This window comes from Egretta garzetta, unplaced genomic scaffold, assembly GCF_000687185.1.
Source record: "Egretta garzetta isolate BGI_Z169 unplaced genomic scaffold, ASM68718v1 scaffold270, whole genome shotgun sequence".
NCBI lineage: Eukaryota > Metazoa > Chordata > Aves > Pelecaniformes > Ardeidae > Egretta > Egretta garzetta.
The window spans coordinates 1829209-1841828 of NW_009258274.1; the positions used below are offsets into that span (position 1 = coordinate 1829209).

The window sequence follows — 12620 nt, forward strand, 5'->3', positions numbered from 1 at the left end:
CAGAAGGCCTTCCCGCGGCAGGGCCTCTCGTTAACTCCAGGTTCAGAGTCCGAAGTTATCACAGAAATTCAGGAGTTTTTACTTAAATTTCGAGGTAAACGCACACAAAACCCAGTACAGTAGTGGCTTGAGATGTGGGGGCCGGGTTGCGGTTTTGAACGTTTCAGGTCGGCGCGAGTAAATGCTGTTGGCCCCAGGACAGCAGCAGCGCCTCACACGGGGTGCTTTGCTGTTCAGCGAGGCAGATTTTGAAAAGGCCTTTATTTAGGGGGTGATTAAGGTTAGATTAATGGGATGCGGCTGCCGTGATTAGCCGACACATTTGAACAGTTCTTATGTAGAATAGCACAATGCCCAAAACCTGCTCCTTTTCAACCTACTTGAACAACCACAAAACACTTCAGAATCCCCTGCTGCTAGAGAAACGGCATGCAACCTCACATCTCCTTCTGCTGGTGCAATAAAGACACAGTAGCACTGACACAAACTGGAATGAGGAGCAGAACAAGGATATTCCTGTGGAAATAAGTTGTTTTGTTCTTGTGCATGTACCATTTCCTCACTTTGGGAGTCACATTTGGCACTGAATTAGCAGCAGCAAAGGCAAGTTACTTGCTTTCACTTTCATTCATTCAAAATGATTGTGCCATGTCGTTTTAAGTATATGACAACATTTCATTTTTTCTACTTTCTGGTCAGAGGCGTGCAATTTAATGTACTGGGAAACGGGTAAGGCGATGCCCAATACCAGTTCATATAAATGTGCCTGTGCTCAGAAGTGTACTTCATCATTGCATGCCATTATCTGTACTCTTTATGGTGTGATTTTAGTCCTAATGTGGCATGCAGATAAAATACTGAACAGATTCTAAGACAGATGGTTATATCAAGAGAAGGTTCAAAAGACCTTTTTTTTAGAAGCAGGGTCTGCCTTTGGCATTTTGAACTGCATAGAACTTAAGAACCAGCATTAGTGGCATCAGAATTCTGCTCTGTCCTTCTCTGCTGTACAGCATCTGTGAGTTTTGATTTACTACATGCCACTAGGTTTACAAACTTTTTTTTAAAGTACAGGAGCAAAACATTACTGAAAGGCAGCAGAGCCATTATGTCGTGTCAAAGTGATTGCCATGCTAAGTCTAAGATCAGTACTACATTCTTTGAAGACCAGGCTTTGCCCTCATGTCTTAAGTTTCTTCACTAAAACAGTAAGATCATCAGCTATGTATTAGATACAGTATCATCATGTGAAAGATCCCAAGTGGTCCTGTGTCCCCTTCCCATTCCACCAGGTCCAAAACTGAAATTGCCATGATAAAGCAGGCCAGCACTTCCCACATCCCATCTCCTGAGCATGGTGCTGGACATTGCAAAAGCACGCAGCACCAGCTAGACAAACAGTGATATAATCCACCAAGAATAGGAAGGGGTTTCCTAACTTTCATTAATGATCGACACAGGGAGAATCTTAAGAATTAACTTAAATTTATGAAATACCTAACCACTTTTCTGTGCTAATTCTGTTGCACTGACTTGTATTATATGTTAGAAAAAATCAGTTTCATGGGCTAATTTTGCGTATTAATTTCAAATACTATTTTACTGTAAAAGGGTGAAGACCGCTCCTGTTTACACATGTATATTTAAACTACACATTTAGAAGGCTGCAAAACCAGTTGCCACAATTTCAACACATGAGAAGTCACAGAAGTAAACACCAGGCTACATCCAAAGCTGTCCCTTAACCATTGAAGATGGCTTCTTCTCCAGTCTGCCACCTTCACAGCCTTGATTGATGGCCATTGGTCCAGAATCCAAAGAAAGTAATTTGCCAGAGTGGCTGATGCAGGGAGTGATTGTGTGGAAGATCCAACTTACCTAATATGAGAAAATTGGGACTGATGCAGACACCTATCTGTACAGGTTTTCAACCCTCCCCTTCAATATTGTATCTAAGGGCACCCCTTCCAGGCACCCCTTCCACAGACAGAAGCCATGTTCTTTGGAGAACTTTATTAAAATATATCCAAGAAGTAATCAAACATTTTCTAACGAGTCAGGAGAGAACTGAAGTGAGAAAAACATCTGTACAGAGGACAGTGCTGTAAGTTTTTGTTTACATGCTTTATTTCAATGTTTCACAGTTTAGTCATTGTCTACAAAAATATATTTCTGAAACTCTGAGTCCTCTATAAAAAAGCTGGTCAGCAGCAGTGACCCTGACAAACAGAATGTACCTTGGGACAGTGTGAGCACCTCCTGTAAGCAGGTTAGTGCAGCTAGGGCACTCCTGCCTCACCCTGGGAGACTTTCTGTTCTTTGGGATTAAAGCTCTGTGCTAGTTCTGAAGGAAGGCAATAAAAAAAAAATTTTAAAAAAAATCCTTCCACTTCTGTATACTGCACTAAGCTTGGGAGGGGGAGCTGCAAATCAGTGTACGACACAGGAGGGAGTGCTAACAAAGGACTTGGCACTCAGGGGATGAAGACCACATGGTACTTTAGTACTAGTAAATTTTTCTTTGAGCTATCTGTTCAGAACAGCCTTCATCTGGTGATAATAGATTCAGTCTATAAGCAGAGGTACAAATGGCATAGAAGCACAGTAATCCTGTAAACAGAGTCCTTCTTTGAGGTCATGATAAGGGTTCTGTTCATTTTTACCTCCACATTTTCTGCTGTGGCTTTACTCAAGTAGAAAATTGCCTTCGTATCCAATCACAAGCCTACATAGCGTTGGACAGAACAAAGCCACTATCAATGCTGTCAGCTTCAACTCCTCAGTACCCATAACTGTATATATTGCTTATGATATCAATTATTTAATTCCTATGCACACACTAGTCACCAGTATATCTATGCACCAAAAGGAAGAATTGAGAAACTCAAGTGTCCCCCAAATAAGATCTTTCCACTCTTCCTCTGCTCAGTTATTTGACTGGTCTATAGGGATACTTGCAGTTAAGAAAGAAAAAAAAATTGCTGCCTCTCTCAAAAAATAAATCTATCTTGCATTGTGCTGTAGAAGAGACAAGGTCAATGAACTCTGATCCTCTGTATTCACAAAGCTCATAGCCAGAAGTCCCTTACTACAAAATAATCTCAGACCTGAACTTCTAAGCAAGGCAGGAATTGTCGGCAGGAAATAAGGAAAGAGTAGTTACTGACAGACTGCTTCCCTAATGTGGTAATGGACAGAAGATGAGCTCTCAGTCCCTGAAAACTTTACCCCATCTGCCTGTCAGAAGAACAGCTTTCTGAACTAGTAGCTTGTAAAATTTCCTAGAATTAGAGAACTCAGGGAAGTGCTGCTGGTTATTTTAGGTACAGTTGCAATCAAAGTGCTTCTGAGCTCTGGGCTTTTGCTCAGAAAAGTTCTCCTGTAACTTGTGCCTACCACCAGTCCCGGTCTGATCTGCTAAACCTGAGCAGCCAAGGAGGTATATTTAAGTAGAATCAGCATCATCCATGAAAACACAGAAGCCAAGAACCTTCACCGAGACAAATACCTTATCAAAAAAGACACTCAGCACTAGAGAACTAGTATCACCTCACTAATGCTAAATAGTTAAAGTGTAAAATCTGTAAGAAAACACCTGAAGTTTACTTCTTGCTTATTTTCCTTTCTTGAATTGCTAGGGGAAAGTGGGGGAGTGGAGGACGAGGAAGGAATAAATCACTTCACTGTATCAGTAGTAAGCCATTATATGAAGGCAGTATTGGAGAAAAATTTAGAACCAGGAAAAAACCTGAAAACTTACTGACTCTGAAAGCTTTCCTCAGCTTCCCAAACTGCGAACAGCCTAAAGAGAGGATTCTGTCCACACCTCAAGATGTATTTCCAGTCTGATCCCAGCTGTTCAGCTTCCAGTCACAGACACACAACAGAGGGAAAAATTGAGGGAGGCAGGCAAACCCACACGTAGGGTATGCCTCCCATATAGCACCTACTTTAATAAACCCACAGAACATGAACAAATCAATTGGGAATCGTTACATCTTGTGCATGGAAAGGCTATAACTGAAGTGTAACAAGATGAAATTAAAGGAAGATTTGGAATTAAGGAAAATATTCTCCTGTGGAACCTGTTTTGCTGAAGACTCCATACCCCTCACATTCAGTCATTTGGGAAATGGGAAAAGACTTGAGAGCAACAATCCTACCTTGGCTTCAGGTGACAAGCTAAGAGTGTTCTTTCTCCTTTAGTATCACAAAGCTTATTCACATAAAAAATCACTGCCTTGCCCTGCCCACTACTGGAGATGCAGTATATGCTAGCAGAGCTAGAGTAGAGTAATTTGGTCAACAGTTAAAAGCTGCCTTCTCTATCAGCAGAGAGACAAGTATCACTAGAATTGGTATGTTACTTCTAGTTGATGCAGTTACGCCAAAAAAAAAATAGCACAAAGCTTAGAATTCTAATGTGATAGATACCTTGTGGATCAACACCACCATAAGACTGTGAGGTACATGTGTGTGAGGAACTAGCAACTGCAGCTGCAAGTTATTGCTACTTGCTGTCTCCCAGTGCAAGTTTTTCCCATTTCTGCATTCTCTTGCCTTCTCCGAGTTACACAGATTCCAGGGTGAACTATTCTGAAGCCTCACAAACACAGTGGCCACCAGAACACATTTGATGACATTTTAATCCCTTCCAAATTATTTACAAGGCTGGCTTGGAGACTGTTACTTTTAACTTAACCTAGTACTGCATAGACAAAACTTTGTATGGTCGAGAACTAGCAATGCCTGCGCTATGTCTGTTCCCACAGGAAACCTTAATTAAAACAAGCAAAGTAACACACAGAGCTGAGCCTAGGCTGCATTCTACCAAGGGCATAATAAAAGACAACAGTCACAACTTCTCCAATTCACTAATATTTTTTCTAATATTTCCCATGGCTACACTTAGAGAGCTTCAGCCAAATTAAATTTAAACTACAAATCACAACTGAAAAGTGTGCACTGAAGTCTGGTGTTAGGAACACTGAGGGCCATCCCTGATCAGGCAGCTCCACTTCTATTTTCAAGTGCACGAGGACAGTTCCCTGTCACAGACAACCGAGGCAGATATATGGGAAAATTCATTGGTTAAACCAAGTATTTCCGAGGGGAGGCAAGGTCACTGCTGCCCTGCCCCAGAGAAGGAGAAAGATTCATTGAGAGATTAAAACTAGGGTTACAAAATAAAGGCAAGAGCTAAAGTTTGCCGGTAATGAAATGCATTCTCCCGTCCTGCATGAACAGGAAACAGTCTCTGTAGGGTGTTAAAGAAGGTCCTAGGAGGAGATTCCCTCCTACTTTTTTTCTGCTGCCAGAGAAGAGGAGAGAAAGATGCTGCTATTGGTCGGCAGGAATATCTCTGTCTGCATCCAGTTTGCTCGTCTCTCCTGGGGAAGGGGTACGCGGTGCAGAGTGAGAAACAGAAGGGATCCCGTGAGCTACCATCCCTTCCACTACTGGTGGTTCTGGTAGCCCAGGGGTGGCTACTCCCACTACTCCTGGAGGAAACCTGAAACCAACAGAAATATAGAAATTACAAGCTTGTCCAACAGAGTTACGCAAGGGGAAAGAAGCCATGCTCTCAGGCACCTGCTGAATACAAACCCCTCTAACAGAAACGCTCTGAGACAGAACACAGGAAAAGTCTCCAGAGCTGAAGAGTAGCAGTTATATCCTAATACCAAATGACACCTGTTCTCAGGTCACATTTGGAAAACAGGTACAAAGTTTGTCTCCAGTGGAAAACAGTGTGAGGCACTGTATGAAGGTACCCTGAAGGGCTAGAAATTCCTTCCCCATCAGCAGGAGGAGTGCAAGCTACCAGTTATCCTTCACTGAGCTCTAAGACTGAAAAAGTTAGGAGCTGAACTAATAAAACATCTAGAGGTAAGATGAAAAATAGGAGAGCAGTACTCATGAATTGCTAATGAACCATTCTTCCATTACTTCCATTCTGCCTCCCTGTGCCTTCTCCATAAATATATCCAAACCTCTGTAGATTTCTCAGAGAAGGGAAGAGAATAGATTTCCTACTTTGCAGATGGGAGAAAAACAGAAAGGAAGCAACCTGCCCACAATCACTCATCAGATCTGTAACAGACAAACTGAAATACTCCCTGTTTAGGCCACTGCCCAAATCCACTGGACAATGTCTATTTAGTAGTCCATATTTGGGCTACAGATAAGAACTGTGGCTTCTTTATACAGACCTAATGATATGTGTAAAAAAAAAAATTAACCAGCACACAGCTAGAACTAAATATGACCCAGTAGATATTAAATCTTAGTACAGCTTCAGAAGCGCTGCTCTTAAGTTTCTGGAAAGAGCTCATATAGCAACTATATAGGAACAGAAACATACCTGCTTGCAGGTACAAGCAGTTCTCAAACCCAAAGAGGGACATTGGCCTACTTCAGTAGGAAGATATGCTTGGAAGCAGTAACCTGGACAACCCACGTATCTCACCTGTAAGCTGCAGCTCCGTTGAGTTCTGGGTGGACAGTTGCAGGATCAATACTGGGCCACTGAGCTAACAGCAAGTACTCCTTATTAACACAGTTCCTCAAAGCATCAGGTATGTGACCTGCAAAAGTGCCAAGAATGGCAAAAATACATGACAGAAGTAGAGGGACTCACTTGCTGAAGCATTTACAAAGGTAAGTAGAAAGGAAATGCACATCTTTTCTGTCTACCTCCACAGGATAACACTGGGCAGGGAAGACTCTCCTCTGAGCAACCGGTCTCTGAAGGAGACAAGAAACTGATCCTTCCTACCTATTTCTGTGATCTTGTGGAAATTATGGGCCACAAACGGCAATTGCCAAGCCTCACCTTCCCCAAGATACAATATGTACTACTCCAGAGAAAAGGTGTACAGTATAACCGTCAAAGGAATTATTGCAAAGGATTTGGAAGATGTACTAGGCATAAGGCCTTCCCAAGGAGAGAAAGTGCCACTCCAGCATTAGTTACAAGATTCTCAGAAGGCAAAGAGAATTATTAACTTATGCTCCAGTTCCAAACCAGTTACTGAGTCTAAGTTTTCAGAACAATCAGCATAATCCCTGCAGTGAACCAATACTACTTCTGCAGCAGCTGGCGGGCACACAGTCTTCCTCATTACCTGTAATAGCTCTGCGGATCTCTTTAGCTGCATCTTCTCTGGATTCAATGGAAGCCTGCTCACTGTACCAGGCAGTGTGAGGGGTGCAGATCACATTGGGTGCATCTTTTAAGGGCCCCTGAGCAAAGCTGTGGGAGAAGGAAAAAAAAAAAAAAAAAGTTTCTCTCCAGAAGCGATAACCGCATCTGTCCTCTCAGGTATTACTGCAACTCAAATAACAAAAACCCAAAAGAATCATGCAGTACAGGCAAGTCACAGGATAGCAGCAGGCATGCAGGTGTGACATTACCTGAAAGGCTCAGACTCATGCACGTCCAATGCCGTTCCTCTGATTCTTCCCTCTTTCAAGGCTTGTGCTAAGGCTTTCTCATCTACCAGCCCTCCCCGGGCTGTGTTCACTAAGAAGCAGCCCTGGCGCATCTGGAAGAAGAAAGATATTAAGTGGGTTGAGAATGCGACTTTTCATGGAAGCTAAGTGAATCTTGGGAAGTCTACTGGAAATGAGCAGGAGCCTGCAGTGATTAGATGAGACCGGGACGAACTAGGAGTGCTCTCACTGCAAAGCTAACCACAGGGGAAATGCCTGCAAGCAATGCTTCAGAAATTTGCTTTAAAAATGAACAAACAAAACCACAAGACAACAAGGGCAAAAGTGGAACTCTCAAGTTCTGCACTCCATATTCCTCCTACTACATTAAAAAAGAAAGAGGACATCAATCAAGTATCCAACTATTCAAAACTGGACTACAACGTCCAGATGTCTCTCATGAAAGCACTGAAAAGCATTCATAGACTAGTGGAGTAGAGCCCGAGACTGACTTTGCAGTGGGCTTGGGCAGAGAGGCTTTGGCAGAGCTGCGTAAAGAAACTTACACAGTCCCAGCCACGCCACATCTGGCTCTAACCAGCACAGTCAATTATGCATTTTAAAGGTAATTTGAAATTATTTAATCACCTAAACCACTCTTTTTAAATTGAAATTGCTTGGCAAAAAAAGCCAATCCTATTCTTCTGTTAACATGAAATTCTATACAGCACAAAGCACAGGCACCCGGATCCACACGCTCCCAGCCTCCAAAGGCAGCAGGAGGCACACGACAGAGGCAGCAGGATTCACACGCTCTCAGCCTCTGTGAAAGCAGCAGTTTCTGTTTGCATTCATTTCCACAGTGCTCTGTGGGGGAAATCAAGCTCCTGCTGCACCTGTTTAATAGTGAAGTCATTGATGAGGTGATGGTTATGTTCATTCAGGCTGCAGTGCAATGTGATGCAATCGCTGTGCATTAGTAGATCCTGCAGGGTTCCTACTCGTTGTAAACCCAAGGATCGCTCCACTCCATCCGGCAGATAGGGATCATAGAAAATCACGTTGAAGCCAAAGGACTTGGCTCGCAGAGCCACTGCCTGTCCAACTCGGCCTTCACAAAAGAAAACCCACAATCATCAAGGAAAGGTAAAACAAACTTTAAAGACAAGATACTGGGGTAGACTGGGAGCCTACACTGGAGTTTACTGCCAGGGCCCAAGGTACTGCAGCCCTGGAAACCGCTAGGATTTCCCTAGGGATCCAGAGGAGGTTATTCAGGTCTGATCCCATGTGGCTAATTCTAGTCCTTCCCCATGCAATAGCCAGAGCTTAGCCTAGAAGGAGCTCTGTTTTTCAAACCAAATCTGGACCCTGAGTCAGAGGCAGTAATAATCTGATTACAAGAATTTGGAGAAGGAATTGGTAGCTTTCAGGTGGCTTTGTTACTGATACAGAGCCTAGCACACAGGGAAACAGTCACTGAGAAGAGCTGTCTGAATGTTCCAATTCTTCTAGCCATTTGAATACAAAAAAAAAAAAGTCCCCAATCCCATGACATACACCCAACTCTTGAAGATATCCAGCATCACAGAATAGGGCACTAGCACTCCTCATGAGTCAGTGTGTTTCACAATGAACAGCTGTAAAATTACCACTTTTTTCAGTCTGTGACTCTTGGTTCCCAAAAACTTTCACAGTTCACTTTTCAATCTAACAATTCCCATCACTTACCTAGTCCAATGATGCCCAAAGTCTCCCCACGGATACGCACAGCGCCTCCAGCCACCTCTCGAATCTGTTCTACACTCGAGGCTCGATTCCCTTCCCGCATAGCCTGATGTAGCCAAGTAACACGGCGATAGAGGTTCAAGATGTGGCAGAGGGTGGAGTCAGCAGTCTCCTCTACTGAGGAGGAAGGGATGTTGCAAACTGCAATGCCTACAAAGCCATAGAGGTCATATGAGATTTTTAGCATTGCAACGCTAAACCCACATAGAGCTCTTCAGGCATAAGTGCTGAAAGACAATTCAGTGCTCCGGAACTACTGCCAAGAAACAGAATTCATTTCAGAAGCTCATTCTATAGCAACATAGATACAACCAGCCAGGTTTTTAACCCCAAGGAAATACCATTCCTTCCTTAAAAATATCCATTTGATTGACACACTCACCAGAAAAAAGACAGGCTGAAATGAGAAAACTGGGTCATAAAGTGATGCAAGAAACTGACTGTTTTAGAAGATCTGCATCCAAAAAGATGCACTCATTCCGGAGACACTCCTGACAGATTAACTGGCAGACTGTAGAAGAATTAAGACAGATGGTTGAGCTCTTTCATGCCTCACAGTCCAGATGCTCACTGCAAGCATCAGCTTCCCCAGGAGCAACAATAAGTAACTAACTCATTAAATGTAGAGAGAAGCCACAGGAGCCTCTCTAAATCCATTTGAAGTCACACTTAAAAATAACAACACATAACGCTCCCACTCTAGAATAACATGCAACCACCAGGGACGATAAAACCCATGGCTATCAGGTAAATTACTAATGCAAGCACAAATTACTGTCAGGAAGGAGAAAAGATAGAATACTGTAGCAAAACCCGGTCATTCCTGAGCAGTCTATTAAAAAAAGGGGGGTATGGGGAGATGACTGACAACGTACCACTTCACTGCTGCTATGCTTCATTCAACAAACCAGCCAAGAAATAAAAATAGATAAAAAAAAGGTCTCTTCCCAATAACCCCTTGCCAAACCAAGGAAACTCCTCCTCCTCAGAAGTCCACCACCTCTCTAAAAACTAGGGATAAAATCTAGGCAATGGTTGAAGGCACATAAAATTCAGCAATGCATCACTCTTTTGTAAGCCTATTACACAGGAGACTTTCGACTAAGCTCAGACCATGCCCTCCCAAGAGAACTAGGAGGGCAATGGCCACACACAATCCCAGATATTGGACCCCTTTGCTCTATCAAATCCTTTGCAGTTGCGCCATAATGCCACACAGACAACTTGGAGGACGTGAGCAGGGGAGACAGGGAAACCTAACTTTTTTTAATCTCACTGGTTACCATCAACAGTCAACTCAGACAAGCTGCATGCATTCATCTCTTACACAGCTAGACAAAGATTTGTGTTTACATGCAATATTATGCCTAAATGTAAGAAAACAAACACACACAACAGCCCTTTGGTCTGATTTGAAGATTCAGAACACATAAGGAACAGTCTCTTACCTCAGAATGAATTAAAGGGCCTAGCTAAGCATGAAAATAATCATTAATTGTCCATGAAAAAGCAAACCTGGCCATGCATAAGGGTCATCATACTATTGCTCCAAAGCAAAAGTGGCAAGCAGCAGTCTGATGGTGAAAGAACTTTGACCCATTTCTCCTGGGTTAATGAGTGTGGAGTTTGGGGAAAAGGAAAGCTTTGAATCCGAATGAATCAAAGATATGTATGGTGACTTTAAGTAGAGAACCCTAAGAGTAAAATAGGTTCCAAACTCAGCCCAGAAATGCAATGGCTGGATGAGAGCCGAAGACCTTGCCAGGAACTCTTGTGTCTATTCAGTTGAATCATTCAGGTAAGAAGACTCTTTAGAAGCCAAGTCCAGCACTAGACAAATACGCACTCTTCAATTATTTGCAATTCACCTGTTCTTACAGATCTGGGAATTTTAATGGCTATTTCAATTTTATATATAAATACTTGCATTTCATTTAAACTTAATCTGATCTGTATTACAATAAGAAATGTTTCAAATCACTGACACAAACCTAAAAAAGAAGGGACAGAGTACTTAGATGATCCACCTCACCTAGGAGACTACAAGGTCCAACGGTCTCACTGCCATATGTTTAATAAATAGCAGCTTTTTGTCACCTGATCCAGAGACTCTTCACATGTCTAGGGCTCTAAAGGGATCAATAATAAAATGTTGAATCAGAACCTAGCTGCGTAAAAAAAAAAATTAACAGGAAAACTCACTAATCAAGCATTTACACTGAGTTTATCCTGCATCAGCATTTGCAGGCTGCTTTCAGACATCAGTTTGTTCAATTCTTTCCCCACAACCAAAAGCCCCCTCACCAGAATTTATCTAGACACCATATTCAGGTTTCTGAATCCCAAACAATGGCAAAGACACTGACATCTATAGAAGAGCAATCTGAGAACTGAGAATCTTTCTTTCAAGCCACCTTCCAGCTCTGATATGGGTCAGCTTCCTAAAGATGCCTGATACTAAGCAGCTCCAAATCTTTTTACATTACAATTTTTAAATGTACTCAGCTATAAAACAAAAAAAACATGTGCAGTGTTCCACTTCACATTCGGTTCTGATCGCAACAGAGCCCTAATGGTGTCATCATACCTAATTCTGCAGCGGATTTGATGTCAACATTGTCATAGCCACTGCCAATACGCACAATGACCCTGAGGGCTTTGAATTTCTCCAGATCCTGACGAGAAAGGGTAATGGTGTGATACATCAGAGCTCCTACTGCCTCGTTCAGCACCTACAACAAAAACCAGTCCAAATCAACCTCTGCTTTGGTTACTCTCATAGGTAGAGCATCTGAACACTTGCACATTTTCCTGCCCACCTTTTCATGGATTTCCTGAGTTGACTGGGCATCACAAAATGCCACTGTAGCAACATCCTTCAAGATGGGCATCTCCACAGTGCAATCTCGTCCATCCAGGAGCGCAACCAGTGGCCGTGCCGGCATTGGGCCATTCACAATCGGAGGCCGTATGCCTATGAAGAAAGTCAGCAGGAGTGATTACATGAAAGACAAGAATCCTGGAACCCTCATTTGCTAGTCCAACAAGCCACCAGTTCTGTTAGAGTTTGACAGTATTTAGAAAGGGTCATTCAAAGCAAAATAAATAAATAGGAAACAAACACAGGGAAATGAAGCTGGGGAAAAAAAAACCAACCCTCTGCCACTACTTATAAAGAAAAATAAAACATGTTTTCTCGATAAAGGGATAATAGAGGTGGTCTACTCAGAAGCACGCCATCTTACTCGAGGCTCCTGAAGCAGTTACAAAGCCACTTCAGGCCTAGGCCCCATTAACCTGCCCCCCTCTTCCACCTCAGCACGCCGAGGTACCACGGCTATTTCCTCCTTCAGCGAGCAGAAGAACTTGGACGTTCAGGGGCCTGCGACAGCCGTCGG

The 12620-nt window shown here is 42.8% G+C and overlaps 1 protein-coding gene across 1 annotated transcript; it reads right to left on the reverse strand.

The window, feature by feature from the left end:
- Window positions 1-2512: 2512 nt before the first annotated feature.
- LOC104123386 (C-terminal-binding protein 2) lies at window positions 2513-12618 on the reverse strand (the record flags this gene model as incomplete). The annotated part of the gene is made up of 9 exons (XM_009635629.2): window positions 2513-5512; window positions 6470-6587; window positions 7128-7255; window positions 7417-7547; window positions 8331-8545; window positions 9166-9372; window positions 11810-11954; window positions 12042-12196; window positions 12555-12618. Coding segments are annotated over 9 exons (1335 nt in total), but the record flags the coding sequence as incomplete, so codon positions are not given.
- Window positions 12619-12620: the final 2 nt, after the last annotated feature.